This window comes from Equus quagga, chromosome 1 (assembly GCF_021613505.1).
Source record: "Equus quagga isolate Etosha38 chromosome 1, UCLA_HA_Equagga_1.0, whole genome shotgun sequence".
Classification (NCBI taxonomy): domain Eukaryota; kingdom Metazoa; phylum Chordata; class Mammalia; order Perissodactyla; family Equidae; genus Equus; species Equus quagga.
Window position 1 is genome coordinate 55,274,077 of NC_060267.1, and position 16,569 is coordinate 55,290,645.

General features: G+C 37.2%; 1 protein-coding gene across 1 annotated transcript in view; it reads right to left on the reverse strand.

Annotated features, from left to right (window-relative positions):
* Positions 1–16,569, reverse strand: part of KDM5A (lysine demethylase 5A) — a 91,171-nt gene that overhangs the window by 4,188 nt on the left and 70,414 nt on the right. Inside the window, 5 exon segments of the mRNA XM_046667899.1 lie at positions 204–266; positions 268–285; positions 6,854–7,264; positions 9,117–9,337; positions 10,558–10,717. Coding sequence (XP_046523855.1) covers positions 204–266; positions 268–285; positions 6,854–7,264; positions 9,117–9,337; positions 10,558–10,717 — 873 coding nt within the window.

Genomic DNA, 16,569 nt, shown 5'->3' on the forward strand with positions numbered 1-16,569 from the left:
GCAGAAACATGTTTGAGAAAAACTTGACAAAAAAGGAACTTCTAATAGAGCAGCCAAGTAGTTTTAGCTAATATTAACAATTTCTAGGCTCTAAGACAATGCAATTATCAATCAAGAAAGGAAGAGTACAACAATGTGAAGGCAATCCTGTGTATTAGCTTTATTTCAAAGAGATAAGCCAAAATACTAAGAACATTAAATACCTTTTTAGAAAAGCAGTCACATAGGCCACTTTTAAAACTAATATTTTTTATTCTTCTCTTCTTCCGTTACAAATACAACTCCCTATAAAAAGTTAGCAAATATCAGAGGTCAAATCTTACAAATTAACCAATTAAAACAGTCAAAGACACAGGTCAATAGATCACTCTGGGGTTTAAAATCAAAGTCTGGATAACTGATAGGTCAGTGGCAGATGCCAGGCAAACAGTGACCCTTCAGAGAGTACTGTGATTACAGGAGGCTAGAAAGGAACTGTAGTTTGGTGACTTTAAGCCTTGGGCCTCGAGTTAACAATAGGTGATTTTTGGCTTTTATATTTGGGTGACTTGTGGTAGTTTTTATAGCTGATGCCATGGTAGGTGAGAACCTTTAAGATTAAAAGAGCTACTACTCTCTTCCTCTCCCTAGTACAAAAGTTGATCATTTCACTGGCAACATAGGAAGCACTTAAAACAATGAGCTTTGCCAGATATTAGAGCAAAGTAAGAAGTATGAAGGGATCAAATAAGTACCTCAGTACAGCTTATGAGAAAGAACAGAGGAAGTAAGTTTTGGCTAGATAAATGAGTTTCAGGGAAAGTGGTTTTCAAAATTAGTTTTCATGTACTATAAAAATTATCAAAACCACGACAGGTTAGTAATTTTAGGGTCATAATAAAGGATGGGAGAAATCATTTGTTAAAATAATCTTTCCGCTTTCACTGTTCCTATTCTAGAGTTCTAGATCTTAAGAGACGATGTGTAGTATAAAGATTACTGAATTCAGGCAGAAGTTCTGAGTGCTGACGTGTATAATTTGAGGCAAGTCATTTCATCTCATCTGTAAAATGGAGATAACTTCTTGTTTATAGGATTATTTAGAGGATCAAATGAAATACAGTTATGCATCGCTTAACGAGGGGAATACCTTCTAAGAAATGTGTTAGGCAATTCTGTCATTGTTTGAACATCACAGACTATACTTACACAAACCTAGGTAGTATAGCGTACTACACACCTAGACTATAAGGTACTAATCTTATGGGACCACCATTGTATGTTCAGACTGACACTGACTGAAATGTCATTATGCGGTGCATGACTATAATGCACGGCAGAACACCTGGTTCACTGCCTGAGACACTGAAGGCACTTTTTAAGATCACAGTCTCATGACTATATCCTACTATACACAAAATATTTTGCATCTTGAAATAACTGCCTGCAGCACTGCTTCCCAAAATGTGCAGGCCACTTACATCAGAATTACCTGTTCTCTCTGTTAAAGGTGTAGCTGAGACCCATCCCAAACCTACAGACTGAAAGTATCTTGGGGGTAAAAACTAAGAAGCCTACATTTTTAATCAGCTCCCAAGTAATTCTCATATATTCTAAATTAGATCATCACTGAAACCTTATGATATCGCCTTCTGTAAATTCAGAGCTACTTAATTCCTTCCTAAAATAAGTTGTTTCTGTTCTGTGTAATATTTAGCTTCTGAAGTATGGGCAGTAAAGAAAATAATTGATCAAAATGTTCCTACTGTAGCAAACTATATCGAAGACAGAAAAGGGAGATAACTTCTGTGCAACAAAAGTAAAAGTAAAGGTACTACAAGAAGGTGAAAATTTATAAAGTGCTAATCCGATAGTAGGTGAACTCAAGATAAGTGTTTTGGGAGCTGGTAAAGGGAATTGGGAAAATGAACTGTGTTTCTTTGGGCTGTCCAGATATGAGATATCAGCCTATTTGTGATGCCACCCCTGAACCAACAGACAACTCTACTCCTACTTCCAATCCTCTTAATCCAGTCCAGTCACCATTCACGCTAATCTAGAGGATGAGAAAGTTACCAATTTATCAGTATTTGCTGCCAAGAAAAGTTGTCCCATGTCTCTCAAAATCTAATTCTGCACTATACTCACTGGCTTCCAGTTTCAAATTAAATTTATCACTGTCTTTCAAATAAGGAAGACAACATTTTCCCTTTTGTGATTTTGGCTATAGGTCGATTCCTAAACCTAGCTTTCTCACCATTCCAAAAGAGTATATAAGTTTTCTTGAGATCTTCATCGGTACACAGATTCTACCCCAGCCTATAGACTATATAACAATTTAACCCTGGTAATCTAGCAAGAAAAAAACAGTCCTCCTCCTTCTAATCTTTTTTATCATGTTCATTCACTAACAATGAAACTCCAGTTCTACTTTTGTTTGAAAAGGCTCACTGGATCAAAAAGCAAACTAAAGTTTAGAATGTCAACTGAATCCACAGAAGATTTTGACACAGGAGGAAAAGACTATGCAGTAGCCTGGAAAGTTAAGAACACAGAACTGGCTAACTGCATATTAAGTTCTAATAGTTATTTCCCTCCTCTCATTATTTCTGGAAGATGTACTTACCAAATCACAAAAATAATTATTAAAAAACTCTGCAGCTACAAGCTGTTCAAATATACACTGATAAAAGATTTAACTTTCTAAAAAATATACATTTTTATTTGTTTATTTTTTTAAGGAAGATTAGCCCTGAGCTAACATATGCTGCCAATCCTCCTCTTTTTTTTCGCTGAGGAAGACTGGCCCTAAGCTAACATCCATGCCCATCTTCCTCTACTTTATATGTGGGATGCCTGCCACAGCACGGCTTGTCAAGTGGTGCAAATGTGTGCACCCGGGATCCAAACTAGTGAACCCTAGGCCGCCAAAGTGGAACATGCGAACTTAACCGCTGTGTCATCAGGCCAGCCCAAGATTTAACATTACAGTACAAATAGGTTACTGTAGGGTTTGGATTTGGGGAAATGTGTGTTTAAAAGAGAAATATATTAAAGAGGAAATAATGCTAGTTTGACATTTCGTGTCCTGCTATATGGTTTCATATTTACACAAGAAAAAATATTTGGCATATTATATTTTCTTCACTTCTTAGAGCATATTATTGCGCTGGGAAAAAAGAAGGCCTGATAATTTAGTGATATTCTTAGCTCAGTTACTTGACTGCGCTTTTGTTATTTTGGCATTCAATCTCTTTTGCACCAAGGTTCCTTGCAAAATCCAGATTTGAAAAATTAAAACAATGCACTTAATGAAGTACAATATAACGTATGTTCAGAATCCTTGTATATATTTTTTTGGTGTTCTCAACATTAAGTGACCAACCACCAACCCTCTCAGTCAGCCCGTCTGATGGATTTTCCAAGACTCAGGAATTTCAGTGCTAAAACTAGGAAAGTCGTAGGCAAATTGGGACAGCTGGTCACCCTATCTCAACATCACCATGGCTTGTTTGTGTGCTCACTCATTTAGGTAATCTAGCCTTTGATTATCTGTGCTAACAGGAGATATAAACTGATAAAGCCACTGACAATGTAACTACTTTGGCAGAGACAACAGTATTTTTAAAAAGCTTTTAAAATCAGAGTGACTAACAAATAATAGAAGCGAGAGGGAGAAGTGTATAAACTTTCTCTCTTTATTTACCAAGCCAAACTTCTTATGGAAGTAGTAACAGGTAAGGAAAAGGCCCACAGTAAGAGGGTAAAAAAGGTAAAGGGAAAAAAGTCTATTTTTTTTTACAAGTAAGATGATTAAATATTTATTCTAATACAGAAAAAGATGTTACTTAAATATTAGCTTGAAAGAATTTGCTCCTTCAGGTTAACTTGTTTTACTCTTGGTACCAATTAGATTGAAAGGGACAGAGTTCAGGGAGAAAAAGATTCTGAACCTTAAAATTAATTTTTTGAAAATAGTTCATTATTTTCAAAATAAATTTCAGTTTGAAGTTAATTTGATAATGATGGAAGAGAGAGGGTTTTTTTTTTTTTTTTGAGGAAGATTAGCCCTGAGCTAACTGCTGCCAATCCTCCTCTTTTTGCTGAGGAAGACTGGCTCTGAGCTAACATCTGTGCCCATCTTCCTCTACTTTATATTTGGGACGCCTACCACAGCATGGCCTGTCAAATGGTGCCATGTCTGCACCCAGGATCCGAACCGGTGAACCCCGGGCCGCCGAAGTGGAATGTGCGCACTTAACCACTGAGCCACCAGGCCGGCCCCAAGAGTTTTTTAAAAAACCTTTTTTCTACATTATTCTGATAGCATTTTTCTTTTTCTAAAACATCTTGAAATTGAGGCGAGGCGCATTTAAGTAATCCTTTAAAGTTTTCTCAATCTGCACATTTTTGGGGAAAGGTAATTACTAGTTAGAAAAATGGTAAATGTACATTTACCTAAATATGAATGAACCCTACAAGTTATTTTTTGCTGCATGATATTTTAAAGAACACAGACTTCCCTAAAAATCAATCTTTTCCTGTCATCATTTTGTTTTGAAGATATGTGCGATGCATTAATTTGGTTTTCCTAGACAACACACCACCATACTTCAAATTGAGAAAGTTATAAAATTCTTTACAAAGCTTTGAAAGAAACACACTTTTTATTTAGTAAAACTAGTGTCAGGAACAAACTTGGAGAACCGTAAAAACTGCAAAACAGGAAAAATGTTTACAATCTAAAGTAATTTCTGTTTAAAATTAAACATTTTATAGAAATATAGCATTTACTAAGTTTCTTTTACGTAAGCTAATGACAGGTTAAGGCACACACTGCTTACCTTTGTACGTGTTTTAACAGTTTAAAATAGACATTTTCTCTGAATAGTCAGTTAGTCCTTTTGCTCCATCAAAACATAGATGATAACCTTCTAAATTTTTTTAAAATACCTATAACGTTAGGAGCAAATCTCAGGGCTCATTTAAAAATAATGATCACATATTAACACTTACATTGCATCTTTGGTTAACAAGTGCTTTCATATAGAGTCTCTCTCCCTAGCCTCATAACCCTGAGAGTAAGCAGGGCATGTGTTAACTTAATTTCATAGCAGATGAAGAAAAAACTGCCTGTAGTGTTTACATGCTACAGGAAGATAACAGGAATAACAGATGAACCAAACCATATTTAAAATGCTGAGCAGAGGAGAGGGGAGAAATTGTTAAGTGAAAAGGAGAAAAAAAGAGAACGTAAAAGGTTCATGATGGTTATAAACCTTGTAGGAAGGACAACAGGAAAGCCTGAGAAAGAAACACCATGTCTTACTGCCAGTCCTGAAACTGCCATACAATTAAAGAAGAAAGAAAAGGGAGATGATTCTGCCAAACACTGAACTGCCACTATTTCAGTATCCAAAGAGAAACAGTTAACCTTTCATCAGCCTCTTTAATAAACAAGTTCAGACGAGAATAAATTCAAATGAAAGATAAAAATAATATATACACATAGCTAACGTATCTATTAAACTGCTTTAAAATGTTTATAATATAGAAAAATGCCTATGATATTAGCAAAGCAAGATACAAAATGAATAGACAGTATGACAAGATATAAAACAATCTATATAGAAAAAGGATTGGAAGGAAATGCACTACAATATTTACAGCTGCTGTCCTTGGTAGGTTACACTATGGGATATACATTTAACTATATATTCATCTTTTAAAAATGAGTGGAAAGTTTTTATTAAGTATAATTTAAATGTAAGCACCATCTAGTTTTCAACTATGTTTTGTACTTACATCTCAATTATTGGTGGGGTGGGGATATTAGTGACAGAATCTGGTCTGGAAGCCAGGGAACCAGGGTTCTACTTTTGGTTTTGCCACTAATTAGCTCCGTGACTTTGGTTACAACCATTTATCTTCACTGAGTCCTGGTTTCATCATTTGTAAAATTAAGAGCCTGGACAAGGTGACCTCTTCAAGCTCTACCAAGTATTTGACTGAGGAGGGAAGTAAGGGAATAATGACACAGTTGTATTTATTCTGTTCATATATTCAAACTGAGGAGCTATTAAAATTCTGAATATCAAGTGGTATAATGAGCAAAATAAAATTAAAACTATGAAATTACTAATAATCTTGGTGGGAACCATAGTATGTGCCTCCAGTCATTTTAATGAACTGAGATTTTTCATAAACTCCATCAGTCTTTCTCAGAAGTTCACAATGTTAATATTACCTAAAGAATGGCCATCATATACTTACTATACTTAAAATTTAGGGCTTAAAATTTTAAAATAATACCTTTAAAAGTCTCAATTATTTTTTGCAAAGGATTTGAAAAAAATTATAGTTCCTTTAGGAGAGTGCACCAAGGCCCAAGTGTGGATAAGACACAGACCAAAAGGGAAGATTAATCCCTTAGTTTCAGGTCTTTAGAACAAATTTTAACTCAATTTGCCAAAACTCTTAGACTAGTGGCCCAGAATTTTTTTCAGGCCATTGTGGGGACCTGACAAGGTATTAGTTCTCCAAGTCATCCTATATGAAAGGCACAAGACTATTTTGAAACTTGTTATGCCAACGCATATGAAATACACTGCAGCCCAGGGTTATCACATAGCTCCCCCTGCTCTTGCCTCATCATGTTCACTAAGTATATGATTTTTAAAACACAATATTTCTTCTATTAAGCACACTGACTTAAGAGCCTCATAATTCAAAAAAGTCTATAAAAACTATAGAAAACATACTATGTTGGAAGCCTAAATCCTGGCATCAAAATCAGACTATTAAGATATCAAACACATTTCTCCACAACCGTTGTTCTTCGTCCTCTCACACCTGACTACAGAGTGGAACTCACCTTGTCCTTGCAGGGCCTTTGGCAGTTCTGTGCTGCACACACAGCGTTCTCATCGTCAGATTCCTCTGCTCCTGACCAGTCATACTTGGAGGGGATGTCCAGCACTTTTTTCTCTCTCTTCTTCTCAGTATTCTCTTTCACAAGTTCAACTTTGGCTGCAGCAGCCTTCTCCTTCTTTTTCTTTCTCTCTTCTTCTTTTGCTAGTTTCTTGGCCAGTTTGTTCAGCTCTTTTGATTTTTCTGCACTTAATTTTAACTTCTTCTTTTTAGGTTTATCCATTTTCTTTAACTCCTTGGACTTCTGTTTTCCTTCTCCAAAAAGCTGCTCTACTTTTTCTAGCTTCCGTTTCCGTTTCTTCTCTGAAGAGTCCTTTCCTTTTATTTTTAATGGTTTCTCTTCCATGCTGTCATCCTTCAAAAATATAAAATTAGAAACAATTATAAAGCCAGATATTTAGAAAGTTTTATTCTCTTCTATGAAGTACTGAGAATAGGCAAATTCATAGAGATAGAAAGTAGAAGAGAGGTTACCAAGGGCTGCAGGGAGGAGAAAATGGGATTTATTGTTTAAATGGGTACAGAGTTTCTGTTTGGGAGGATTACAAAATTCTGGAAATGGATAGTAATCATAGCTGCATAACACTGTAAATGTAATTAATATAACTAATTGTATGCTTAAAAAAGATTAAGATTGTAAATTTTATGTTGTGTACATTATACAATAAATATTCTAAAGATATTCAAAAGACATTTTAAGAAGGCAAATATAATAGTCAATGAAGATAACAGTAGAAAAAAATGGCAAGCTTTAAATAAAAAATCTGACTTATAGCTTACCAGAGGGAAAGAGGGCAAAAAAGTTAATTGTTAGCATATACTAATATAATCTGTAGCATCTCTGTTTGAGGTGAAAACGTACACAGAAAATGAAATGTACTAAAATGTACACTAAATTACGTCCTAACTTTTTTGGACTTCATTTACCACTATTAAAGTTTATTATTACCTCAACTAATAAATTCCTGGTGGTTAAGAAGGTATCAAAAATGTCGGCAAAACATATAAAATCGTATGCATGATCTCATTACAAAGTGTATGCAGTGACTTTGGCAAGGGCCAGAAAATAACTGATGTGACAAAGCAAAAAAATTTGTCATTTTTCTTTCCAACTTGCTAATATTGTTCCTATTATGTGTGAATGTCATAAGCATTAAAAATTTTAACAGTAAAAGTATGTCTACTAACAGAAACAAACACTGAAAAACATAAGCTTGATAATTACTTAAGAACCAACATTTGAGAATTCATTTTTCCACAGATTTGAGACTGGAAATCTTTGACAGGAACCTAAAAATCTGCAGAATCCAAAAGAACAATGCATTATAAGTGCCTTAAGTCTATCACATCTTGAACAAGATATTTCACCTCTCAATACTTTGTGTTTCTCCTTATATATAAAATAAAGAGGATCATGAGATGTGAAGAAAATGCTTTGTAAGCTGGAAAATACTATCTAAATTAGGCTACCTTCAATCCGACTTCCAAACCAAAAACAAACTGCAGTATGCTAAGCATATCTGTATCAACTGTTGGTGACATTGCACCATTCCATTACACGGAAACAAGTAACGGAAAAGAATAATGAAAAGAATACTAGGAGTCAAATGTCAGAGTAGGAATCCAGCTCTCCTTGTTTTTCCTAGATGTGGACCTCAGACAAGTTTCCACATCTCTGATTTTTAATTTCTTCATATGCAGAATGGGCTAAATACTTGCCCTGTCTATTCTTTCCCCTCTCCCTTTCAGGATTATGGTGAAGATCAAGTGAGATCATGGATATAAAAACATTGTATAAATTACAAATGCTACACAAGTGTAATATACGAATGTAGACTCTCCCTCCCACTCCAATCTATTTTAACCACTTCTATTTAACCATTCCCTTGCTTCTTCTTTTTAACCACTATATATTCTCCTGCCTAACTTTTGGGCCTTCCAACAGTGGGAGACCAGGCTAAGGAAGTTGTTCTAAACTTCTGGTTTCCAGTACCCCCCTTTTCTTTTTTAGCTGAAATGGTCTTTTTTTTCCAAATTAAATATTACATAAAATCTCAATAAAGAAAACTTTGGCTTAATGGGAATGTAGGACAGCCAGAGTGTTACCCACTCGGCCATCCCCTTGCCGGTATTTGTGGTACCTCCAAGGAACTTGGGCATTCTAAATAGTTTTAAAACCACTGTGTAAGTAAGCTTTAAATCCATACCTCCATGATATGCAAGAATCTGTCTTCAGAGGGTGGGTGTGTGGCCTGCAAAATTCGCCATATGTGTTGAGTCTCGTCCAGAGACACTTCTAGGAGATCTCCAACCATCATAAGTTCTTCTAGCTGGGCTTTGGCTCCAGGTGACAACTCCAACACTGGAGGTTCTAAACTTCGGGGCACCAAAGGGCTCTTCCGAGGTTGTTTCCTTGGGGTGCTAGAACCTTTCCAAGGAAATGTAAGACAAAACAAAAAAATGCAAACTACAGAAAAAAACCATAATGTTGGGGGAGGAATGGTCCCTCCTCCCCCAATATTTACGTTAGATATCTGGATTCACTGCATCAGTACGAAAGTGAAAATGAAACTTACAACAAATGTAGAACAAAAAGATCTAGAATTCTAATGTATACTGTAAAAAACCGATTTAGAGTAAAAAAACTGGTTCCTTGATTCCTTTTTTGTTTTTTTCAATTTTAACCAAGCTTTTAGGTAGTCATTTTTTTGTTTGTTGTTTTTTGTTGTTGTTTTTGAGGAAGATTAGCCCTGAGCTAACATCTGCCGCCAACCCTCCTCTTTTTTGCTGAGGAAGACTGGCCCTGAGCTAACATCCGTGCCCATCTTCCTCTATTTTATGTGGGACGCCTGCCACAGCACAGCTTGTCAAGCGGTGCCATGTCCGCACCTGGGATCTGAACTGGTGCACCCCAGGCTGCCAAAGCGGAACATGTGCACTTAACCACTGTGCTACCAGGCTGGCCCTCCTTACTGATTCTTTATCCTGTGACTGGAAGGGAAGGGGAGTGGAAAGAATCTCTTAACTCATGTTCTCTCCATTTTAGAGAATACCAAAAGATTAAGCACACAGTTGCCTTATATAAATAAGCAGCTATCTTCCTAATGAACAGACAATAACATGCTACTCCATAAAATCTTGAATTTTACTCTGAAGAGAAAAACATCCTCCATTTTCCAGAGATATGACTTAAAGCAGTGTGACTTATTTTCATGGGGAAAAAGGAAAAGTGACCATAATAGAGAAATTATCTACCAAGGAAAGGAAGAACTTGCTGACAATTAAAGCTTTCCAAAACTAGAATGAATACTCTTAAAAAGCAGCATGTTCCTCAACAACTGGTAATGAACAAACAGAGGCTAAATGACTACCTATCAGGGATTTTCTATAAATAAGAGATGAGACTAGATGGCCTCTAAAGTTCTTCTGATTAGGAATCAATAATTCTGTTTAAGTTTTCAGGTTATCACCTAATGACAGAAAACACACAGAGGGAGTGGCTTTTCCTGATCAAAATTGCATTTTCAGGTTCTATTAGCATTTCATGGCCAGGATTTGTATTTAAGAGGAATTCAGTCTAATTAATTACAATGTTTTTTCTCACTGGTTTGAGGCTTATCTTCACCACATTGTTTTAAAGGTTAATACCTTGAGAACAACTCTTAGAAGCAGAAGAATAAGCATGTTCTGCACAGAATGAAGGTGCCGTCCACATGTGAGTGACCACCTCCTCAGACTTGATGGGAATCTCTTCATCACAAAAAAGATTGGGTTCCAGACTACTAGAGGACTTCACGCTGGCTGTGTCCTAAAGAAGAAACAAAGAGCCGTATTCAGAATTAGAACCACTTAACTTATTCTCTGACGAGATCTAAATGCAGGCTTTCAGGTTAAAGCTTCTAATATAACATACTAAAACCATGACCTTAAAATTAAATACATGGTATTAAATAAGTAAAAATGTCCACTGGGGGGAAAACAGTAATCACCACAGTTTCAAGCCAAAAGAGAAAGAGTGAAGCTCAAAAATAATCCAGAGAGACAATGAACCTACAAGAAAATTACCATTAAGTAATCTAATCTCTGTAATCTAGTGGTAGGTTTGGCACTCTCACTGCCAAGGCCCAGGTTCATTTCTCAGTCAGGGAACCACACCACACACCTGTTGGTTGTCATACTGTGGTGGCTGCATGTTGCTGCGATGATGAAATCTCTGCCACTGGTATTTCAAATACCAGCAGGGTCACCCACGGTGGACAGGTTTCAGCGGAGCTTCCAGACTACACAGACTAGGGAGAAGGACCTGGCCACCCACTTCTGAAAAACTGGCCATGGAAACCCTGTGAACAGCAGCAGAGCATTGTCTGACAGAGCGCCAGAAGATGAGAGGATGGTACAAGAAGACCGGCAGGTTCCGCTCTGCTGGACACAGGGTTGCTAGGAGTCAGAACTGACTCCATGGCACTAACAACAAAATCTACCTTCTACAGTCTACAATTCATAAAAACTCCTATACCCACAAGTTAAGGAACTTTAACACTTTAAAAAAAACATCAAATGGACTTAGGAGGGGAAGAAAGGTTTAGATGTAGCACCTGAAGGACACAAATCATTTAATCCTCTCTGAAGGTTTTCAAACCTAGAAGCTTACCAACTGCTATGAATACAATGAAGAGTCTGATGGATATAATTCAAATTATACAATTATGACAGCTCTGATTAGGTCTTAGATAATTCTCCCCTGCAGTTAGTTTCCATAAGCTCACATGTATGGCTTTAATGGTCAGAGTGCATCAGGAAGACAGAAATCATAGGTATTTCAACAAACGATTTAACAAAGTGAACTGGTCAAATGTAAATTAAAGGCTTGAAAAGGCAAAATGAAAACATCGAAGTCATACCAAGATAACTGCAAGAAAGAGTTGCTACTCCTAGAGCTTGAGATAACAGGGAAAAGAAGGGGAGTTACCAGAACCTAAAAGCTCAGAGAAGGGGCCTTGTTGGGGGGGGACCGTGACCTCTGTGGAAGAAGCACTGGCCAGTTAGTTCGGCTATCTCTAAAAGAACACAAAGGAGCTGGTGTCAGGGGTGTGAAAAAAACAACTAGAAATTGGAACCAGCTGCGACTGTGAGGGTTAAGAAAAAGACAAAACAGCATGCAGTTCAGATGATGACAGGCAGGGAGAATAAACTGGAAAAGATCAAGTCCCTTCTCACTATTCAAGCCTTTAAATTTTCTCTAATGCCCTCTATTGGCAAAAAGGAGGCAGCAGGCAAAGGACAAATGTGTAGAGCAGTGATTGGCAAACTATAGGCTGTGGGCCAAACCCGGTAGGCAGCCTGTTTTTTGTATGGCGTGTGAGCTAAGAATAGTTTTCACATTTTCAGAGTTGTGAAAAAATATACATATACATATATATATGCAATAGAGACCATATGTGGCTTGCAGAGCCTAAAATATTTACTATGCATCATTATATATAATATTATATAGTATTAATATACATTAGTGTTTATTTATACATATATATTACTTTGCAGAAAACGTATACAAACCGCTGGAGTAGAGTCCCAGCCCCAGCATCACAAAGCACAGTATAAAAGAGTGGGTTAGGAAATGAGAGAATAGCTTAATGACTAATGCAACACCTGATTCTCTTTGTAGGGTGCATCAGAGGAAGACCTACTGTTATCGTGAGACTATCCTTAATTAAACAAGATACTTAAAAGGTTTTATAAGAGGATCTGGAAGACAATGCCACTCACTGAGAATTTAGGAATCGCAGTTCATAGTCGTCTTCCCTATTGAAGAATTTTTAAGTCCTAAGAAGCAACAGATCGGGGAGTACTTTAGTACTCTCCTACTTTAATTCCCAGATACTTCTTATCACTGACTGGAATCGTCTTTTCTGACCTTGACTCTACTCATTTCATTGTAACTTACATAGGGAACCTTCTATTAGGCTTTCGGAATGGAAAGGTCAGCGATTAGAAAATAATGATGGAAAGTAATAATAGGTAAAAACACTTTTCTTTATTTTTTTGAGGAAGATTAGCCCTGAGCTAACTGCTGTCAATCCTCCTCCTTTTGCTGAGGAAGAGTGGCCCTGAGCTAACATCCATGCCCATCCTCCTCCACTTTTTATGTATGGGATGCCTACCACAGCATGGCTTGCCATGTGGTGCCATGTCCCCACCTGGGATCCGAACCAGTGAACCCCAGGCCCCCAAAGCGGAATGTGCGCACCCAACAGCTGCACCACTGGGCCAGCCCCTAAAAACACATTTTTAAAAAAACTACTTCCCTAAACGTGAAGAGATACAATATTGACTGTCTTAAGTTAAAGATGCATTTTCAGTCCCAGAGCAATCACCGAAAAATACAAAATAAAAAGAGGCACAGGTAAGAAGCCAATAAAGGAAATAAAATGAAGCATTAAAAAAAATTTGCCATTAACCCAAAAGAAGGCAGGAAAAGAGCAACTGAGGAACAAGAAACAAAAAACAAAAGATGTTGGGGCCAGCCTGGTGGATGAGTGGTTAAGTTTGTGTCTTCCACTTTGGTAGCCAGGGGTTTCACCAGTTCGGATCCTGAGTGTGGACATGGTACCGCTCATCAAGCCATGCTGAGGCAGCATCCCACACAGCACAACTAGCAGGACCTGCAACTAGAATATACAACTGTGTACTGGGGGGCTTTGGGGAGAAGAAGAAGAAAAAGAAAAAAAGATTGGCAACAGATGTCAGCTCAGGTGCCAATCTTTAAAAAAAAAAAAAAGAGAGAGATTAATAAAAAATAAATAGCAAGATAGTCAATTTAAATCCAACCATGTCAACAATTACATCAAATGTAAATGGACTAAACACCCCCAATCAAAAGACAGAGATTGCTACACAGTCATGTATCACCTAATGACAGGGATACATTCTGAGAAATGCATCATTAGGCAATTTCATTGTGCAACAGAGTAAACTGAAGGGGAACAAAATGTGCCACCCCAAAATGTATCTCTCTAAATAAGGATTATTTTAGGCTGATTATTGTTAAGAAAGAAAAGACTGAAAGTTTTCTTATTACCTCCCCCTTGACCGCCTAAAAGAACTGAGATTAAAAAACCTGTTTCAGGAAGAGAGCTATCACCTCAGTGTAACAGGAACCAGGTGGCAGACAGAGGGGAACCAAGAAAAGCCTGTTTGATGGGCTCCCTCTGTGTTCTTCTGTTTCTGTGTGGCCAAACAATTGTTTTCCAAATGGTTGCTCCTTTTCAGCTACCTGTGAATTGCCTTCCTTTCCTCTGAAGTCACTGACTCTCCCTACTCCCACCATCTTTGTCTTTTAGCTGAGAATAGTATTTAAGGTGAGGACTTTGGGCATTTTTGTAAGTTACTCGGTTTTCCTGGATTTCTCCCACGTATACATGTTATTAAACTTTTGTATTTCTCCTGTTAATCTGTCTCACGTCAATTTAATCCTTGACCAGCCAGAAGAATACAGAAGAGGACAGGAAAATTTCTTCCTCCCCTACAGTACTTACACAAACCTAGATGGTATAGCCTACCACACATCTTACGGGACCACCATTGTATATGCAGTCCATTGTTGATTTAAACATCATTACGTGGCACATGAATGTATTACTTAAAAAATAAAACAGAGGTCAGCCCAGTGGAGCAGGAGTTAAGTAAAAGCATGTTCTGCTTTGGCGGCCTGGGGTCCTCCAGTTCGGATCCCAGGTGCAGACCATGGCACCACTCATCAAGGCGAGCTGTGGCAGGCGTCCCACATAAAAAGTAGAGGAAGATGGGCATGGATATTAGCTCAGGGCTGATCTTCCTCAAAAAAAAAAAAAAAAAAAAACCAACAAAAACAAGACTTAACCATACATTTTACAAAACATATAGGCAGAATTACAGACCAGAAAGGACCCTACTATATATGCTGTCTACAAGAGATACATTTTAAATATAAAACACAGATATGATGAAAGTAAAAGGACTGATAGACAGCAAGCTTAAACAAATTCTCTCCCTAAGGAGGAGAATTACATTTCAGTCCCACTAATGGCAAACAGCAGGAAAAGCGGAATGGCCTCACAGTGCGAAATGTGTTTTATATACAGATCTGTCACTCCACCTTATCTGGTGTTAGGTGAGACTAAAATCTCAGACAAATCTACTCTATTTCCAAAAATAGCTCAAGCCACTCAAGCATTAACGAGGGTGCAGAAGAAAAAAATGAAAGAATCTAACTTGCCTTTCTCTAAAATAAGCAATTATTGGAATATATAAAAGACCTTCCTGGGAGATAACAGTTACTACTATTTTATACCCTCCTTTCTGAGGTAATTCTACACATATATGCATTTGCAAAATATAAACTGTAATATGCATGGAGAGTTTCAGTAAAAGCAACCAATATGCTTTAAAAGCAAATAACCATATGAATATTTGAAAGAAGCTTATCCCAGACACAATCACAAAAGATTCATGACAGACTTTTCTTCATTAAATATATATTTTCCTAAGTAATGATTTTCTTGAATTGCTGCTCTGAGTATTTTAGTGGTGATCATAGGATATTAGATGCAAAATAATCAAACAGCGCAAAGCACAAACCATCTGTTTTAAACATTTAAATGCCATACTAATAAATACTAAGATCAAATGACTGATCTTATTTTTCTATATAATTACCCATTCTTCCTAAACCAGTAGGGACCTCTTCCTCAAGCAAAGATGTTAAATTCAAACTATTTTAAGGACTAATTCGTGGTCACAATCAGGGGACACCAAACAAAGAGAAAAATCACCAAGCCAATTGCACATAAATTGGCAAATAAAATTTTCATTATACAGTAAGTGCTTGCTCTATGGGAAAATATGCAAGTATAATTTTTTTTAACGCAAAGATACCAACATCAAGGTAAATTTAACCTTGAATTACCATAAGTCTTGCCAATGTTCTTCTCTTCTAAGATATCAAATATATTAACACTCTAAAATCCATCATTTCTTTTCTATCCTGCCAATACGCTCTACCAAAGAAGAGACTGTAAGCTAAGTCCCCTGTGTAAATATTGCAGAAAAGGACTATTGCATACAGCCATATCAATCTCCAGCCCTGAAATCATATAATACTTGTGATGCTTTGTTTTTATAGGTTACCGATCTGCTTCCAAGTGAAGTCCAGGCTGTCTAGTAGTTCCAGGGAACCGCTTGATCCTTAATGTGCTAGGAAGATGATAACCCAAGTATTGGGTTGGGTCTGCTATGGCAAAAGGCAATTCTAGTATTAGCTAACTAACTTATACATAGAATGGGCTGCATTCCCTTTCAGCTGCTCCTGGTCATCCTATACAACTTTATAAACAAAAAAGGTCATGAACTTCAGGGTAGCAAGGTGCTCAGAACCTTATTTTAACAGGCTAATTCAAGTTTAAACTTTTCTCAAGTCTTTAATTCATATAACTAAAAATTCTCTAACCTTTAAAAAAAAAAAGGGGGAGGGGGGCTGGCCCCATGGCCAAGTGGTTAAGTTCGTGTGCTCTGCTTCAGCAGGCCAGGATTTCACAGGTTCGGATCTTGGGTGCGGACCTAGAACTGCTCATCAAGCCATGCTGAGGCGGCGTCCCACATGCCACAACTAGAAGGACCCAGTTG